Here is a 20,480-nt window from a genome sequence, read left to right as displayed (position 1 = left end):
CCTTGTACAATTCTAATATGGGGATGTCTTCTCTTTTCCACCCCTTCTACCTGATGAAGACACAGAATCACATGATTAGAAGGGAACTCAGAAAACTGAGGCTCAAGAGGTTGACTGATTAATTTCCACAAGGCCCCACAGCCAGCTTAGTTTTCTATTATTAAAAAGGCTTTATGCATGATTTTAAAACAAAGTCATTTGCTGAAACTCAATTTAATGCAGTGCCAAACTGTAAGAATATGGGAAATCAAAACTGGATTTTTTTAGTAATTTCATTATAAAAATCTCCTTTTTAAACTCACTTCTTGGAGGTTCTTTGTCCTATTTCCTTTTTAAAAAAATTTTTTTTAATGTTTATTTTATTTCTGAGGGGCGGGGGAGAGAGAGAGCATGAGCAGGGAAGGGGCAGAGAGAGAAGGAGACAAAGAATTTGAAGCTGGCTCCAAGCTGTCAGCACAGAGCCTGATGTGGGGCTTGAACCCACAAATGGTGAGATCATGACCTGAGCCAAAGTCGGATGCTTGAGCCAAAGTCTAATACTTAGTTAAATCCCAATCCATTCCACTCAATGCCATTTCTCTCTCCTAGAAAACCCCTGCATGTGGCCCATTCTCTAGGTCAGTGGTTCTCAAAAGACTCTTTGCATCATAATTACCTGGGAAATGAACCAGATGTGCAGATTCCCAAACAGAGTTCAATTTAGTAGAGCAGGGGTGTGGTCCCCCAATGTCAAGTGTAAACACAGCCCAGGTGAGTCTAACTGTGCTTTGAGGGCATGTGACTAGGCACATGGCTCCAGATTGTATACTAGATTCCAGGATCCAATAAGAAAACACCTAATTATCATAGATTTAAGCTTTAACAACAAAAATGTGTGCATAGTTGCCTGTAATTTTTACGTTCCCCCTGAGGTCTGAAACAAACCCAAGAGCTCTATGATTTGGATGTTCCCTGGTAATCATTTGCTTGAAGGCTTTTTGAGTTTGTAACTATATCCTCCTCTAAGACTTTTATCCCCTCTGAACACATTTCTACATGGGATTAAATACAAAATGTCTTAACTCTCCCTCCACAGTGAAAATAAATCAATTTTGGAAAGTACTTCAAAAAAGCACTCTAAGAAATACACAATACAAAATGTCTTCCCTTTGAATCAGACTCCTGAGAGGCACAGGGCAAACACAGTAGGTAAGGAGAGAAGTGAACACGAGTTTTCCAGCAGATCCAGCCTTGAAACCAAAACTTAGGAAGGAAGCTGAGTGTTAAGTAAGTGGACCAGAGGAACAACAGATGAGGCATATCCGAGGTTAAGTCTGAAACTGAGAAAACTGGAACTAAACAGACAAACTCCTTATTCCAAGTTAACTTGCCTCTCCTGGTCAATTTTAAAATGGGACAGCGCTGTAAATGAGCATACAGCATTTAAGTGGAATCTGAGAACTCCTCTGGGTGCCAAAGCATTTTTTCAGAACTAAATAAATACTCCTTACTGGATTCAGCAATGCTCATTTATACCCATCTCCTCCAAGACACTTTAAATCCCCATCTTCTGAGACCAAGAACACAGCCTGCTGAGAACCTGAGTCTGTGTGTTGTAACATCAGCTCTGAGTCACTCTGCAGTCTCTATGTAGATTTCTTTTAACGATTAAATGAACAACAACAAAAAACCACATAAGCTCATAGAACCAAAGAAAATCACAGTGAGGTATCAAAAACAAGGCATAATGCTCCATAAATGCTATACTATAACTAACTCCAACAACAAACTTGGTTTAAATTGGTTAGAAGACAAAAAGCCAAGGTCAAGCTGTCACTTCCATATTATAGGTGTATTCCTTGTTAGTTCAGGGACAAAGATGAACTGAATTTAATGGGGTTGAGAGTGGTAAGTTGGACAAGAGGGAGAAAGCAAACTACCCTGTAGGAGATAAACAGGCTCAGTCCTCAGGGAAGTTTTATAATGGGCAAATTCAGTACTGGCTCTGCTGGATCACCATTTACTCTCCATCATACTCAGTCCAATTAAGCTCTCATCACAACTCCAAAGCTTGAAAAGCCCACCGCTGTCAGCCGGTTGCTAAGCCTTCTCCTCCAGCTGCTCCCAGGAGGCTCAAAACCTAGTGGCCATACAACAGCCACGAGGATCCCCACACATACTTGGCTGGAGTACGTATCCGCAACTGCCTGTTTCAGTAAAGGCCCTTCAAGTGTGCAAAGTTTTGCAATTAAGATCTAAAACAGCTTTTCCATTTAACAAATGCCTGACTGGGTCGTGTGGAAGAGGCACCAAACCGTCATCTCTGAGCACGTGGAGTTACTTTTGAAAGCCCAATTCCCATTATTTTAAACACACTTCATCAGAATTCTTTGACACTTTTTGGGCATTCTCCTTGCATGTTCTCTGCTATGCTTAATTGTTTCTGAACACGCAGTTCCAATACGGCGCTGGAAAAAATACATGTGACCAATAATGGAGCAAACCTGGACTCTGCCTAATTGCTTCTGACCAACATGCTAAACACTCTCGTTTCTTCATAATTAAGATCTGCAGAAATCTTCATGGTAACACGTACACTCTCTCCCCAAATGGTAGGATCAAGTGCTTGGTAGAAATATGAAAACAAACCGGTATAATCTTCCTCAGCTCACTATCAACTTATCCCAAAGACCTGACTTAATGGCATGAGGAAAGTGTGGGAAAGGGCCAAATGTATAACACATCAATCAGTTCAGTAGAATGTAGGGCTTAATGGTTTAAGTTAGCTGTTACACTCTTTTTTAATACGCCAGTCTCCAAAGACATTCATCAAAGTCAGTGGAAGGTTAGAACATACATACATGTAGTCACTGACACAGCAAGGGAAATCAGGAAGGCCATTCCTAAAAGGGTCTAGCAATATCAAGTACACAAATTCAAAACCATTCCAAGAGTAAATATTCTTAGCAGGAAAATCAGGCCTCTTGCGGAATGCTTTGATGATCTTGGAGGGGAAGTGGGCACTTGCCAAATTCCTTTATTCTCTAGGCTTTAATACATGTTACTTTTCAAATCAATGACATTGTAGTTAAAGGGGAGCCTACTATCCATTCATCTGACAGATGAAGAAACTAAGGAATTGAGAGGTTCTGTGGCTTGTCCAGTACTCATAAAGTGGCTTGTTAAGAACAATCAACTCTAGAACCCAGGCCTCTTTACTCCAAATCCCAGGTCTATAAACCCACAACATATTCCTTTCTGTCTCTGATTATCACAAGGACAGAGAACTCCTGGAAACTCTGCTTGTGACCCAGTTATCTCAGATGACATATTCCTGTTTGCCCTTGATCGTGACAAGAGCAAAAGCCCCCTGACAACTCTGCCTGGTGGCCCGATATCATGGGCACTTCCCCAGCCTCCTCTGCAAAGATCAGCTGGCATTTGGTGCTGTTATCCACTGCAGTGAACATTTCACACATTTCTTTCCTAAGCCTCCGGCATACCTGATGCAATAGAGGGAGAGGGAAACATAAGCAGCATTGAGACCAGCTTTAGCGCTAAGACATGAACTTCCTAGGGGTGATAAAAGGGCAGCATTCGGTGTCAAACCTACTTTGCCAAGTGGTTCATGAGCAGCTGTAACATCTGCCTATTTTTCTCTGGGAGCCGATGAACAAGGCTATGGATTTCAGAGACTCGAGACTCCTGGTTCTCCAGTTCTGCAAAGGAAAGAAGGAGGTAGTATTTGATCAGTGTCACAGGCAAATCAGATTACAAGACAAAAATCAAAGGAAATCAAAGATTGGGCCCTAAGAGACCAAGGACTTCTCAAAGGTTTAAGATCCTGTTCTCCTCACTCATGACTAGATCTAGAAGTGTTTTTAATGATGCTTCTTGTAGCAGTTTATTAAAAAAATGACCGTCAGAGAATTCAAGCCAAAATGATGACAGGACGAAATGGAGCCAGTCAATTGCACACTCAGAGCAGGCAGAAACTTGGTAGCAGCTGGCTTCCTAGAATGACGGCTTCATTTCAAGGAAGGGAGGAACTTTATGCACTTGTCAAATGATAAACAAATTGTACATGAACAACATTACAAGGGTCTCAAGTATCAAAACAACGCCTCAAGATAGCATCCAACAAATCAAAGGTAACGTCCGGTTGTTCTCAATTCATGCATGACAACCAACCAGCCTGGTAGAAGAAATGGCTGGTAAAATATGTAAATCTTTCTGCCAGCCTGTAATCTCAATCCTGGCCTGCCATGGCTCGGCTGACTTTGGGCAAGTGGCTTCATTTCTCTGGGAGACAGAATGATAGTGCTCACCACACCTATTTATAGGACTGATGTGAGGTTTAATTAGAGAATGGCTGCTACAGGTTTGGAATTTCTCGGAGAAAGAAATCACATAAACATGATCTTCACTCCCAGCTTTCTCTCAAGTCTTTCTCCTCCCTCTTTTAAGGAGACAACTTGAGAAGATAAGGCCATCAGAACATTAGGTATTAATCAATTAGGCCAGTAGTGGCTACCAGGGTAAATGGACTCTGAAGGCTCAAAGGAAGCAGAGAGAGGCACAGAAACTCTCGACATAATAACACGGTGGAGACTCATGCCAGATTTAAATCTGATAGAGAATCTTACTGCTCCTTACAGGAGCCCTGCCCCACGTCGACAGATTCCAGTATATTTAGGGTAGCTTGCACCTAATCCCTATGTATTTTAATACCAGTGATATGACGCAAGGGGCCTGGACGATATAGCTGAAGAATGATCATAAGCTGTAAATGGAAGCCATGATGGAAAGAGGACTGGGAAGTTATATAAATGGTGTCATATTCAAGGAAACACTTCCAATGCTCAATTTAGGTAATGTGCGAACTCTGATTCATTCTGCAAAATGCTACTCAAGGGCTGGGAAACAACCCAAGGAGTTAGAACTCCAATAATCAAAATTAGAAAGCCAAACTTGCTTTTCTCTCTTCCCCCCAACCCCAAAACACACTTCTGAAATTCCTCTCAACTGTAAATTCAACATGGTAGCAAGGCCCTTGACAATCCTAGTTTAGTTTCATCTCTATTTTGTGTCTACCTCATGAGCACGTATGTTGGTAGTTTACACGCAAAATATAAAGGGTAGAAAGTATTTATTTTGGGATACTGACTGTTCTTTGAAATAGAAAAATCTATCCCTCTCCCTCTTACAACTGTGACAAAAAGAAAACCTACTTGCTGCTTTGATGAAACTTCTTTGAAACTGGTACATCATGAGTGGTCCCGGAAGCATTCTGGGATAAAAGGATATACACAAGTCAGCTTCATAAAAACAATCACACTCTACAAATCATGGCTTAGATGCTGCCCAACTGTATAGAGACAAAGATCAAGGGACACAACAGCAACTCAGCTTAGTCCAACTGAGTTTCCCTTTTGAAAGGGTCCTGAGATTTCACATGACATTTTCACTCTTTCTTTTCAAAGGGAATGGATGCAACTATGTTTCCTAGTTACAACCAGGAAAGTGCTAATGTGAAAGTCTAGCACAAACCAAGAGATTTCCCTTTCAGTCGGTGACTCACCCATTGACAACAGCCTTTTAAGAGGTGTCTGAGAAAAAGGCAACTAACTAAACATTTGCAATTACCTGTGCTTAAACTCTTGTCTTCCCCAGCAGCTTGTTATTACAATCAGTTCCTCTGGAAACACTATGAGAGACTTCTGTGTTTTTGTGACCAATTCACAACCGAGTGTTTCTCCAGAATGCCAAAGGGCTAGATCCCCTAACGTTAGGCACGATATAATCAAATTTTATCTGTTTTTTTAAATGTTTTATACTTACTGTTTATTAGCTAATTACTATCAACATCCAGAAGGTCAGTGCTAAATACAAACCTCTGTAATATAGTTTTGTATAAACTACAATGGTAGTATTTGTGGTATGAATGTTTAAAGAATATGTTTACTCAGTATGCTTAACTGTAAACTTCAGCTTTTTTTCTGACAGTCCAAATAAGCTTCTCAACACACTATAAATTATTCTTGGCTCAGATTTTATTTTATTCTCATTGGATCTCCTCATTTGACTCTTGATAATCACTAGCATTACATCTTACTCATGACTTCAAGATCCTTCCATCAATTCCCCAATAGCCAATAAAACCTGCATCACTCATTCCTTTCCTATTGCTCTCCTTGGTTTTTGAGCCAAATCAATCTTCGCAAAATGTGAACAAATGCTTTTGTAATTCATGAGTGTAGTTCTCTTCTTTGTTGAACACTGGACCCTCCCCTAGCCTTCAAGTCCAGCATAAGTTTTGGTCACTTCATGAAACCAATATGAAGGCAGCTTGACTCACCCATTCCCTTAATAACCAAGGGAGGGGCAGGGACGTAGGACGAATAGGACATATATTGTTAAAAGAAAAGGAGTCTCTTCAATAAAGGAATGTTTTCCAACGTAAGAGAAGGAGTCAAAAGGGACACCCGTTAAGTCCTCTACTTAATGGCCAATGTCAGCAACACAGTCAATCTGTACAAGGCACAAAACCACCAAAATACAGAGGACATGTAGTCACACTGTCAACAGAATGAGATACGCAGTTCCTTCTTTTCTTAATAGAGTATTTGGGGATTTCAGGAAAGAGCCTATTTTAGGTTCTGTTAAAGGCTGATTCTCATAGTGGCTTGTCATAAAAAGCAAAGCTTCTTGAATCACTCAATGGCACCATCGCACAATGGCACCCCATCAAGTACAGAGGACTTACAACTGGTGTGACCAGCTGAGCTAATTGCACCCACACATGAGCTGTTTCCACATCTCAGACACCCACCCAGCAGCTCTCTGGAGGCTGAAAATAAAACTGCTTTCTTCCTGATTGCATGATAACAAGCTGGCACCCTGCCCTGCAAATGAAAAGCCCCTACCTTAGGTAGGTCTTCAAAGCACTAGTGATCGTCTTTATCTCCCATTCGGCACAGATATCAGTCTCCGTCTCAGAAGCAGTTTTGGGGTCTGAAAAGAAGAAAAGACCATGTGTAAAGAGGAGCAGAAAATACAGCTAAACACAAGAATACTAAAAACATTCAGCTTCCCTATTAACCAAAGAAATCCAAATTAAAACCAAAACAACACCTATTTTTTTGTGGGCTAAGAACATGGTTAAAAATGCAAATGTCTATGGACGGCAAAAATGCAGTGAAATGATCCTCTCATAAATTGCTGGAGGCAGAAGAGATAAAATGCAATAGTTTTGAAAAGCAATTTGGCAATATGTATCGAGTCATAAAAATGTTTATACCCTTTGAAGCTGTAATCCCACTTCTCACAATCTGGCCTCAGGAAATAAGATAAAGCAAGATTTAAGTTACATACCCCAGAAATGTTCAATACACACTAACGCTTTTCAACAGCAGAAAAAAATTTAAAAGGAGATAACCTAAATGTTCAATGATGAAAGAATGATTAACTTTGGCATGTCTCCCCGATGGAATATTATGTTGCATTTACATGATAATGCTAACCACGTAACACTATGGACAATGCCTAGCTTATCATGCAATATCAAGCAAAACACAAAAAAACAAAAACAAAAAAACACACCAAGATTTAAAAGTTTGTGAGAAACTTATAGGAATAAAGGCTGAAAGGAAATAGTCTAAAATTAAAATAGTGATTGGGTTAAAGTGTTAGAACTATAATCGTTTTTATACTTTCTATACTATGACTTTATTCCATTACTTTTTTTTTATTTTATTTTTTATTTTTAAAAATTTATATCCAAATTAGTTAGCATATAGTGCAACAATGATTTCAGGAGTAGATTCCTTAGTGCCCCTTACCCATTTAGCCCACCCCCCCACAACCCCTCCAGTAACCCTCAGTTTTTTCTCCACATTTATGAGTCTCATGTTTTGTCCCCCTCCCTATTTTTATATTGTTTTTGTTTCCCTTCCCTTATGTTCATCTGTTTTGTCTCTTAAAGTCCTCATATGAGTGAAGTCATATGACTTTTGTATTTCTCTAATTTCACTTAGCATAATACCCTCCAGTTCCATCCACGTAGTTGTAAATGGCAAGATTTCATTCTTTTTGATTGCCGAGTAATACTCCATTGTGTGTGTGTGTGTGTGTGTGTGTGTGTGTGTGTGTACACACACACACACACACACACACACACACACACACACATACCACATCTTCTTTATCCATTCATCTATCGATGGACATTTGGGCTCTTTCCATACTTTGGCTATTGTTGATAGTGCTGCTATAAACATGGGGGTGCATGTGTCCCTTCAAAACAGCACACCTGTATCCCTTGGATAAATACCTAGTAGTGCAATTGCTGGGTAATAGGGTAGTTCTACTTTATTTTTTTGAGGAACCTCCATACTGTTTTCCAGAGTGGCTGCACCAGTTTGCATTCCCACCAGCAGTGCAAAAGAGATCCTCTTTCTCCGCATCCTCGCCAACATCTATTGTTGCCTGAGTTGTTAATGTGAGCCATTCTGACAGGTGTGAGGTGATATCTCATTGTGGTTTTGATTTGTATTTCCCTGATGATGAGTGATGTTGAGCATTTTTTCATGTGTCGGTTGGCCATCTGCATGTCTTCTTTGGAGAAGTGTCTATTCGTGTCTTTTGCCCATTTCTTCACCGGATTCTTTGTGTTTTGGGTGTTGAGTTTCATAAGTTCTTCATAGAGTCTAATCATTTATCTGATATGTTATTTGCAAATATCTTCTTCCATTTTGTTGGCTGCCTTTTAGTTTTGCTGCTTGTTTGCCTCGCTGTGCAGAGCTTTCTATTTTGATGATGTCCCAATAGTTCATTTTTGTTTTTGTTTCCCTTGCCTCCGGAGACGTGTTAAGTAAGAAGTTGCTATGGCCAAGATCAAAGAGGTTTTGCCTGCTTTCTCCTTGAGGATTTTGATGGCTTCCTGTCTTACATTGAGGCCTTTCATCCATTTTGAGTTTATTTTTGTGTATGGTGTAAGAAAGTGGTATTCCATTACTTTTATAAGTACTTTTTTAACCACCGTATGCCGAGAAGTGCAATGGGGACCACCATAATTACAATGGATCCTTATCATTTCTTGTCTCCTCTTGTGTAGACTACTAAATCAAGGTGTGTATTTTAAAGGAGCATGTATTATTAAGGGAGGGACCACTCCTATGGTTAGTCTTCCTGGGAAGCCCATAGGTAAATAAAAATAAGAGGCAGAGGCTGGGGAGTATGAATGATTTCACAAACCAATAGGGCCCCACCTTACTGCTGTTGACGTGGTCGGAAGTAATGTCCTTCAGGAAACTGAAGACAGAATCCAGCTTCTTCATACACAAGACTAGTTAGTGATTTGCCTCCCAACACTCGCTCCTGTTTCCTTTTGCACAGTGCCTCATGTTCCATCACGCTGTTATTCTTCTCTGGTTCCTACTGCACGTGCCTGGGGGAAGGCTCCAGCTTCCAGGGAGCTTCAGGATAACATTTAGACAGACCGATCAAATCCCAGCATCTCTCTGGCCTCATGGCTGGTTCAGGGATTAGCCCAATACCTAAGCCAGCTGCATCAGAATGAACTTCAGGACTTTCCTGGAAGACAAGGGGAAGCCTGTCTGCTATTCCCTGTTGGTCTTACCTGCAAGGTTATCCAACTGTGCTAGGTGCCACCATCTAGATCCTCAGAGTCAAGTCTGACAGACGAAGCCAGAGACGAGAGAAGCAGAGACAGGTGGTCTGGATGATATGGGTGGAGTCTGTATATATCGCCATACTTTTTTAGTCATATGAGCCAATAAATTCCCTTTTTCCTTAAGCCAGGGAAGGTCAGGTTTTTGTTTTTTTGTTTGTTTGTTTGGTTTGTTTTTTTGAATAATCCAAAGAGACCTAAATGATACAGCAGGTGAGCAGAGACAGCCACTGGACTCTTTTTGGACAGTCTCAAAGGAAAAAGAGATTTCTCCTACAGAGTCAACAGCCATTCAGCTGGAAAGGAGGAATGAGTCACAGGTGGGCACAATGGATTTTCCATTTACTGGGAAAGAACCCACTTTCATTCTAGTAGGAAGAGGCCAAATAATTATGAGTAGATTAAGGATTTAGGCTCTAATCCCCAGGTAAGGGCACAAATCCAGCCAGTACTGACTGCTCTCAGTATGTTCCCCTGATACATATTACATGAGATAGAAAAGACCCCAGCTTATCAACTCTTTGGCCCTTAAAGGCAGCAAACGCCTTTGCAGGTGACCCTGGGCATTAATGAAGTCTGTCTTGCCACACAGAACAAACACTGAACAACCTAGAGAGCGCAATTTTATTTCTAGGGTCACAGAATGGTCAACTCCAGAGTTCTATCACAGCAAATTTCTGAAAAGTGAACCCCAATGTCCAAAACGTCTGCCGCTTTAATTCTTTTCTTGCTTTGTCATCTCTTACTCCCTTAATGGTTTCTTCCTGTGGAAGAGTATGTACCAAAAAACTCTGCTTAGTCTGACCTTTTTCCCATCCCCATCCCTGAGCCACATGGAGGGCTGCCATAGCGCACGGCTCCTGGACGCGAGACAACTGTTACTGTACATTATTCGCAGGAACAAACCAACTTCTACCCAAGGAGAGAGCACGACACTAAACGAGCAGCAGCTGGCAGGTCTGGGAGTTATGAACTGTTCCATGGGACCACATTTAGCAAACTAATGATTAGCTTCCACTTATTCAGGCTCTGTAACCATAGGAATATTGTGTAACATTACAGAGAGGAGAGTCAAATTACAGCCCGGCCAAAGGGCTTTTTATAGCACCGAAGAGGCAAGGCTCATAACTTGAGGACATCCATTTTAATTTAATATCCAAACTATATTGAAGACAGCCTCCCAAACCACCTCGTTGTCAGAAAGTGCTGCCAATTTCCACACCTCCCTTACCGATGCTCCCCCTTCACCTAGCAGAGCTTCCTGGTGGCATCCGAATATGAGCCAAGGACATAATTACACTTTTCTTCTGAACTCAGTACATGTCTCTCCACCATGCGACCTCACCACTGCAATGCATGGTAAATGGACCTAAGCTAGAGGAGGAGACCAAGGTACAGAAAGGCAGCCTCTGGGGAAAGTGAAACATGAGTATTTCTTCCTGAACCTACTACCACATGAATTGAGAAAAATAGGAGACAGACTGGAAGCAGTGGTTACAAGCAGAAATTGTCTCAGAAATGTCATCCTGATCAGCTCCAATATCTCTAACAGTGTATGCACACACAAGCGCACGCATAAATACCTACAGCTTTTTAAAAACAAACAGAAGTACACTGTATATGTCACTTTGTACACTATGTTCATTTAACAGAATCTTAAGAAATTGTTGCTTATCGGCACATAAATTTATCTACCTCACAGTCTGTCCCTGCACCACAGTTGATGTCCTCTGTGAGGCAAATGAGGCTGTTCCCTGGGTTTTGCTATGAGAAACAGCGATATCAACTACTGTTTCCTTGTACCTGTCTTACATTTAGGAAAAAAAATCCTACAAGTGAAATTTCCAGTTCAAGAAGTACATGTATTTTTATTTATTTATTTTTTTAAATTTTTTTTAACATTTATTTATTTTTGAGACAGAGAGAGACAGAGCATGAACGGGGGAGGGGCAGAGAGAGAGGGAGACACAGAATCGGAAGCAGGCTCCAGGCTCTGAGCCATCAGCCCAGAGCCCGACGCGGGGCTCGAACTCACGGACTCACAGACCATGAGATCGTGACCTGAGCTGAAGTCGGACGCTTAACCGACTGAACCACCCAGGCGCCCCGAAGTACACGTATTTTTAAATGTGAAAGATATTCCTCAACTACCCTCAGAGGCTGTCCCATGAGATTTCAGAGTGACTCCTTCCCCAAATCATTGACAACAACATCCAAAACTTTGATGTCAGCCAAACTGAGAGGTGGGGAAAAAAAGGTCATGTTTTTAATTTGCCTTTTTTAATGAGGAAGAAGGTTGAGAATCTTCTATGTGTGTTTTTGAAATTCATGGAGTACACTCACCCTTTTTGAGCACCCACTTCCATTTGTGACAAACGTATGCAGTCATGTAACGACCACAATCAAGATAAAAATCATTTCCATCACCCACAAAATACCCCTGTGCCCTTGTAAATCAACCCCCTCCCTCCACCGCCAGCCCTGGCAACCACTTTCACCAAGCCTAATACTCTTGAAATCTATCTGAGCTGTTATATGTACCAGTAGTTCAATCCTTTCATCACTGAGTAGCATTCAGTTTACAGATCTGCCACAATTTGTTCATCCATTCATTGGGTGATGGACATTAGGTATGTTTCCAAGTTTTTACTGTTAGGAACAAAGCTGGTATAAATATTTACATACAGGTCTTTCTATGGATTATAATTTCACCTCTTGGGTCAATACCTAGTAGTGAAACTGGGTAAAAAATGGTAGGAGTAGGTCATATAGTAAGTACGTTTCACTTCAACAGAAATCGCTAAATTGTTCTCCAAAACAGGTGGGTCATTTGGCTTTCCTACAGCAACCTCTTCATAAGCATGTGATATGGTCAGGTGTCTAATTTTGAAATTTTAGCTATTCTAGTAGGCATGAAAGGATAATTTATGTTTTAAATTTCCTTTTCTTTAAGAACTAATCATGGTGCTCATCTTTTTTTTGCACTTTTTGGTCATTTGTAAATTTTCTCTGGTAAAGTGTTCAAATCTTTTACCCATTTTTAAAACTGAGTTGGTTGTGTTCTTATTACTCAATTACTTGAGTTATTTTTAATATGTTCTGGATACAAGTCATTTACCAGATACACATCTTGCAAAACTTTTCTCATCTGTAGCTTGCCATTTCTTTTTCTTAATATCTTTTAAAGAGCTTAAGTTTTTTATTTGGCTCTAATTTATACGTTTTTCCTTTTATGTTTCCAGCTTTTTGTATTCTAGTTATGAAATCTTTTCTAAACCAAGGTCACCAAAATTTTCTGTTTTCTTCTACAAGTTTTGTAGTTTTAGCTCTTAGAGTTAGGAATATGATCCATTTTGAGTTAATTTTTATATATAGTCTAAGACAAAGATTTATTTTTCTCCCATATGGATTTTCTCCCACCAGTACCATTCGCTGAAATGACTATCCTTTCCCCACTGAATTATCTTGACGCCTTTATCAAACATCAATTGACCGGGGTGCCTGGGTGGCTCAGCTGGTTAAGCATCCGACTTCAGCTCAGGTCATGATCTCACACAGTCCGCGAGTTCAAGCCCTCCAAGTGTCACAGCCCTCTGTGTTGACAGCTCAGAACCTGGAGCATGCTTTAGATTCTGTGTCTCCCTCTCTCTCTGCCCCCTCCCCAAATAAAAAACATTAAAAAAATTAAGCTTCCTTTAACTAAAAACAAAAACAAAAACGATCAATTGACCCTATATGTGTGGGTCCTATTTCTAGATGCTCTTGTCTGTTCCCCTGATTTTTCTGTCATTCCTTAGGAAATACCACGTGATCTTACTCTGCTTGTACAAATGTTAGTTGTATTTTCTTTACTGTCTTTAAAATCTTCTCGAGCCTCTCACATTCTTCATCTCTACAACATCTTTAAGGAAGTTTATAAACATATACTATCCACTATGTAAATTAGACTTCATTTACCCTATAGGTAATTCTTTCAAGACTAGATTTAATACGTACCAATGTGATAAGTAAATTTGTATTTTCTGATTATATAAGTCATACATCTTAATAACTTTCATATTTTTTTGTATGTTTTTATATCTAGTGCCTAAGAATCCAGAGTATCCAGGGGTGCCCAGGTGGCTCAGTTGATTAAGCGCCCAACTTCGGCTCAGGTCATGATCTCACGGTTCGTGAGTTCAGGCCCTGAGTCTGGCTCTGTTGCTGACAGCTCAGAGCCTGGAGCCTGCTTCAGATGCTGTGTCTCCCTGTCTCTCTGCCCCTCCCCAGCTCACACTCTGTCTTGCTCTCTCTCAAAAATAAATACACGTTTAAAAAAAAAAATTTAAAAAAAAAAAAAAAAGAATCCAGAGTATCCACACCCACTGCTATACTAAGATCCAAAAGCTCTTACTGTGATAGATCCCTGTCTTTTGAGAACCTGCCTGCAGCATTCCAATAAGCACAAGTGATGGTGGGATGGGCAGAGAGGAAGGTGGGCTCGCATCTGGGCTGTTACCCGAGAACTCAGGATTATGGTTAATAGCAATCAATCCTTCATCCTAACAGTCTACAATGTCCCAGTCCTGCACCATCTGTCTGTTCTCCTTTACTGATGGGTAAAACTGGAATGCATTGCATGGCTCTGCTGCTTCCGTGAGTCTACAGTCTTCAAAGTCTGGGGCTGTTTCCAATCATTAGTAGGCAAGCCTTCAGATCTCAGAAGTTGTCATGAAGAATGACATAAAGAATCCTATTTAGGATTTCTTCTGAAAGAAGTCTTTTCTTGTTTTATTTATGCTACTCTGTACAAGGACGTGGAAAATGAAGGGCACAGAAAAAAGAATGTCTGTCTAGACATTCAAGATCTCAGAGGAGTGAGGAAGGACAGCTCATGGTGGGGATCAGAAATCTCTGGGTGACGCATGCTATTGTAATTTGGTGCTTTAAACCTTTGCAGTTTAACACCTTCCAGGTGTTCTCTGCAGCACTAACCTTGCTTTAGACATTAGTTAAAAAGGAAAAAATTACAGAATGAGGAAAACAAAAACCCACATCAACACAGAATTTGAATTCCTTCACCACCATTGTGAAATACTAATCAAGATGCACAAAAAAAGGGAAATGAAGTTTCAACAGCACAATTAGGTTCACAGTCAACATTCTGCCCGTCACCAGAGGAATATCCACTAGGCAGAACTCAGTGAAGTCCTGAGGAAAATCAACTTGCAGGAACAACATGATAGGCAATGGCCCTCCACACAGATATGGGGTACAACTTTGAGAATTTTTGCTGACATATAAAGAATCAGGAGAAAAACAGACTTCAGAAAGATTAAAAATAATTAAGATAAGCTTTTTCTTTAAAGATTGATAATTGCAGGATAATGAACAAAAAAACAATTTATTTTCCTTTGGAAAAATATGTGTAAAAACGCTTTCATCAGACCCCAAAATGTATAAAGGACTGACTATATGGTGATAGGTAAAAGTAGTAGAGGGGGGAAGAATTTTCTCATTATACGATTATTGGTCAATCAGGTAAGTATTTGAGAAAATGGAGAGTTTCCATTTTACATAAATATATTCTTGATGGGTTTAAAGAAAACAAAAAAGTTTTGTAATCCTAGAATGGAGATCTTTTAAGGCAAAATTCATCTAGAAAAAGGACTAATTTCATACAAGACTGGACTTTGTTAAAAATTTAAAATATTCCTAAAGGGGTGCCTGGGTGGCTCAGTTGGTTAAGCGTCTGACTTCAACTCAGGTCACGATCTCGCGGTCTGTGAGTTCGAGCCCCGTGTCGGGCTCTGGGCTGATGGCTTGGAGCCTGCTTCCGATTCTGTGTCTCCCTCTCTCTCTGCCCCTCCCCTGTTCATGCTCTCTCTCTGTCTCAAAAATAAATAAACGTTAAAAAAAAATTTTTTTTTTTAAATAAAATAAAATAAAATATTCCTAAAAACAAAACCACAAGTGCCATGAATAAAGTTCAAGATAAATGACAATCTGGGAAAAAAATACTGGTGACATAGCCTCTGTATCTAGAAAGTTCTGACCATCACAAGATGGATGCACCAATAGAAAAGCAGGCTAAGAACACAAAACAGGCAATTCAGTAGAAAAGAAATATAAATCTGCAGGAAACACAGGGGAAGGCCCAACTTCACCCAGAATTACAGAAATGCCAAGTTAAATAAAAAAGAGATGCATTAAAATTGTATTTATAATTTACATTCAAAAAAAGTAATACGAGTACGGCAAGGACGTGAGGTACGTGGCGGTGCGGTCTGCCGTCTGCTGAGAGCAAATTCGGGAATATCAGTTAAGGGCCTTGAAAACATGTACATTCCCTGACCCAGCAGTTCAACATCTTTAAATCCTAGGGAAATCATTCAACATGCATATGTAAGTTAAAAATAAAAACAGCCAACATTTATTTACTAACACGCAGAGGCTCTCAACTCAGCAACCCATATGAATCTTTTGTGTAATCCTCACATTATTGCAGAGGCAGGAGTTATCATTATAGATGATGAGAAACAAGAGTCGACAGGTTTAAATAATTTATGTAAAGTCAAATGAATAAGTACTCCAACTGCAACTTGTCTAACTCTGAGATACATGCTCTTAACCTCTGCATCCTCAATGGGGATGTTGACCTGAGTTTCTAGAATGATGAAAAATTGCAGTCAGCCTTTGTATCCAAGAATAGGAGGCTGATTAAAAAGTTGCATCTAGGGGCGCCTGGGTGGCTCAGTCGGTTGAGTGGCCGACTTTGGTTCAGGTCATGATCTCACAGTTCATGAGTTCGAGCCCCGCATTGGGCTCTGTGCTGAGAGTTCAGAACCTGGAGCCTGCTTTGGATTCTGTGTCTCCCTCTCTCTCTGTTCCTCCCCTGCTCACATGCTGTCTCTTCTCTCTCTCTCTCTCTCTCTCTCTCTCTCAAAAATAAAGATTTAAAAAAAAAATTTGCATCTAGAGGTGCCTGGGTGGTTCAGTTGGTTAAGCGTCCAACTCTTGGTTTCGGCTCAGGTCATGATCACACAGTTTGTAGGTTCCAGCCCCGCTTTGGGCTCTGTGATGACATTGTGGGACCTGCTTGGGATTCTCTTTCTCTTTCTCTCTATCCCTCCCCTGTCATCACTCACTCTCTCCATCTCTCTCAAAATAAATCAACACACTTAAAAAAAAGTTGGATCTACACAATACATGCTACCCCCCCTCAGAAATCATACTCTAGAAGAACTTGAATAACATCTGAAAAGAGACTGTAGTATTAGATGGAAAAAGCCTATTAAAAAGCAATATACATGCACAGTGTGATTCCAACTTTATCAACATTTTGTATTATAGAATATATTTTAAAGGTATGATAAAATGGTCAATGAAATTCTGATCTGCAAGATTTTTATTTTCTTCTTTCTACTTTTTGTATCTCTCCAAATTTGCTACAATCACCACTCGATTTTTAATGAGAAAAATTATTTAAAATTAATACAGAAACATACAGGAAGAGAAACTAGACATGTGATCAACAAGCACAGAGCTGATTTATATTTAAAAATGTTGGGCTAAAATTTGGAAAAATTTGTCTTAACATTCAGGGGAGAGGGGAAAACAACAGTTCACACATGGAAGAGACTATTTCTAGAACCTTTGAGTATCCCTTAGACCTTTTCACTCTTCACAGACTAAGGACCCCCACTGCTGGGAGAACATGATCAAGAGTAGCTCTGGTAGGACACTAGCACCGGGCTATACCACACGTACTACAAGAAATTCCAACAAGCTCTCTTAAGGAATCCTCATCAAGAGAAATAAAAAGTTCTCAAAGCACTGGCTCTTAAGATCCCTCTTCCAACCTCAAGCCCCTCAGTGTACCAGGAGTACATAAACTCAAAGTGATCAAAACAATTCTGTTTTTCCTTATTTCTAATCCATGTTTTCAATAATAAAAACTCACTGCTGCACTTGTGAGAGACCTTAAAAATACTCCATATCTTACACATTGCCTGGCACCTAATAGGGGCATCCAATCAATAACGAGGAAAGCAGTAGTAAAATGAGTGGTTTGCACTCTGCCCCGCCATCTCACGGAGAGGTTTTGCAGTGTAGGAGCCTTATTTATTTCACACTCTTGGCTAATCCAGCTTAGTACCAGTACCAAGAATGGATGACGAGGATAGCATGTTCACAAAACGTAAGACAGACAGGGCTCTGCCTTTAGGTCTGGAGTCTCCCTGGTCTAAAAGGTGGTTCCTCACTTCCAAGATCCAAACTGGTCACCTTCACTGGTACTGAGAACCACTGACACCATTCTCCGCTTGTGATGAGATCGTGTATTAGGGTCATGTCTCAGCTCTGGTTGAGCCTCAGTTTGAATTCTACTCTATGTCTAATGCGCTCCTGGCAGGGCAGCTGGCCTTGTGACTTTCAGCTGCTGGTTATTATTTTTTCATGACATTTCTCAGATGCTCATGATTATTTTGTCTGTCCCTAGGAAAACTGAGGAAGAGAACAGGACAAATATCTTGTTTGAGAGTCACTAAGAGAAGTGAGAAAAACAAGATCCTTTCATACCTCTCTTTGCTTAGCACAAGTGAGCTAAAGTGGTTCTTTTTTCTAACAAACCCATCTAAAATGTCATATTTCTTCTCACTAGTGTCACCTTACATAATAATCTGTCATCTATGAAATCTCTCTGCCCCATATCCAGTTAGTTACAAAGTCCTGCTGATTCTCTCTCTTCATTTGAGCCTTTTTTTCCTAACTTCAGAGCAGCTACTTGGTTCATCCCTGATAGGCTATGTGAGGCTTAATTATTTCCACTGTTTTCTTCCTCCATGCTTTTCCACGGTCAAATATATGCTCCCCATTGCAGCCAGCAGTCCCCTCTTAAAACTACAATCTGATCTTGTTAAACCTGTAACGGACATACTTTTATTGTTATCTACCCAGCAGCCATTATTTCAGGAAAGCACTCCTGCATCAATCTATTAACTATCCTGCTTGGTCCACGGGCTTCTACTGTCTAACCCCCTCCCTATTCCACCTCTGGGCCACACTCCCCCAACATCACCAGAGAGAGGCACAGGATCCAGGCCATCTGGATCCATCTGCTGTTAAGTCATGTGACTGCCCTGAAATTGAGAAATGAATCATGCCCCATGCTGACCAACCAAAGTCCTCAATGAACTGTCAAGAAAGATACTCTCTTTCAGTGATATAAGATTCAAAAACTGCTGAGACTGGACTACGTGGGACATTCCCACAGACAACATAGCCGATACCAAGACAAGCAGAGATCAGAGATAACAAGAAGCCAGAATAAAGGAATGGAAAAGGCTCCAACAAAGGTAAAGATGTCACTGGAGCCACCAGATCCTGCTATGCTTCTGCCATCTTGGACTTAGCAACTGTCAAATGATCAATCAGTAATTAAATTTACGGGCAGTCAACCCAGAGAAACAAATTTATATTCACATTTAAGACCCGTGCACAACTGTTCACAGCTTTATTCCTAACTTCTCCACACTGGAAACAACTCAGATGTCCCTCAATAAGTGCATGGTTAAACAAACTGGGTACATTTCTACAGTGGAATACTACTCAGCAATAAAAAAATAACCAAGTATTGATCCAATAACTTGAAATTATCTCAAGGGTATTATGCTGAATAAAAAAAAAAAAGCCAATCCCCAAAGATTACATATGAATCCACTGAGATAACTGTGAAATAACAAAATTAAAGAAATGAAAAATAGATTCTCAGGTGCTAGAGCCTAGGGAAAGCAGTGAGGTGCGACAGGTGAGGCAGATGGGTGTGGCCATAAAAGGACATCACAAGGGATCCTTGAGGTGAGGACACTGTTCTACATCTTGACTATATAATATCCTGGCTGTGATCTCCTACTAGAGGGTAACAAGACGTTACTACTGGGGGACAGTAGTTAAAGGTACACATCTCTCTACTGCATACAAATGTAAAATTATCTCAAAATAAAAAGTTTAGTTTATTAAAAAACTATCCCCACTGCAAATATGAACCAAGAACCAGATTCTCAGTGGCAGGGCACCTCACCACTAATCATAATTTCAAATAAAAGATCTCGCTGTACCTAGCAACACAACAGGGTTCTGCCAACAAGAGGCAAGGAGCTCTCTAGAAAAAGAGATAGAGAAAAGTCATTCTAGTCAACATGAGAGAGGAGATTTCCTTACGTATGAAAACTATTTTCAGAAACTGGAAAAAACAAAAACAAAAAACAAAAAAAACAAGACAGACAAATACTGGCAAGAGAAGGGTCCCTGCCCAGACACTGAGCAGGGACCCTAAATGATAGTCCATCTCTGCAAGTGCATGGCTGGGCTTCCATGGGGATGAGTAATAGCCACTGATCTGTGAAATCTGATCTGTTTGCCATTTAAATCCATGTGACTCACTGAAGCTGGCTGCATTCACATCTAAAAATAAAGGAAATCTGCAGCCTAAGCAAATTGGCTCATGGGCTCATGGGGTTTTGATTCAAACACTACACATTTGAAGCTAGTGGTTTTGTATTTTATACCAGCCAGCTCTAAGGGAGGTTTTGCTGCTCAAATGACAAGAGTCTACGTTGAAATCTAGATGCAAAGATGATCCAGGAATTATCTCCTTATATACATGTTGCGTGGCAGTCACGTGACACCTTCTTGGCAACAGGCAACATGAGATCTGAGGTCCTCTGCAGGCTAGAAGGATGCCCTTCCTTGGGCATTGGGTGTGCCCCACTAAATGCCTGCCTCCAAAAAGGACAGGGGGAGTCATGAGCTATTAAAGACACAGTAGGGT

General features: G+C 40.4%; 1 protein-coding gene across 7 annotated transcripts in view; it reads right to left on the bottom strand.

Annotated features, from left to right (window-relative positions):
- The window catches only part of ARHGAP26 (Rho GTPase activating protein 26), a 422,569-nt gene that overhangs the window by 149,958 nt on the left and 252,131 nt on the right, over window positions 1–20,480 (bottom strand). For all 7 annotated transcript variants that reach the window (XM_042938105.1, XM_042938115.1, XM_042938124.1 and 4 more), the window contains 3 exons: window positions 6,906–6,993; window positions 5,211–5,269; window positions 3,593–3,698 (listed from right to left, as the gene is read on the bottom strand). In XM_042938105.1, coding sequence (XP_042794039.1) covers window positions 3,593–3,698; window positions 5,211–5,269; window positions 6,906–6,993 — 253 coding nt within the window. The remainder of the gene's footprint in view (window positions 1–3,592; window positions 3,699–5,210; window positions 5,270–6,905; window positions 6,994–20,480) is intronic.

This window comes from Panthera leo, chromosome A1 (genome assembly GCF_018350215.1).
Source record: "Panthera leo isolate Ple1 chromosome A1, P.leo_Ple1_pat1.1, whole genome shotgun sequence".
Lineage (NCBI taxonomy): Eukaryota > Metazoa > Chordata > Mammalia > Carnivora > Felidae > Panthera > Panthera leo.
The sequence above is the reverse complement of the archived record's forward strand: the minus strand, read 5'-3'. Positions and strand labels throughout refer to the sequence as shown.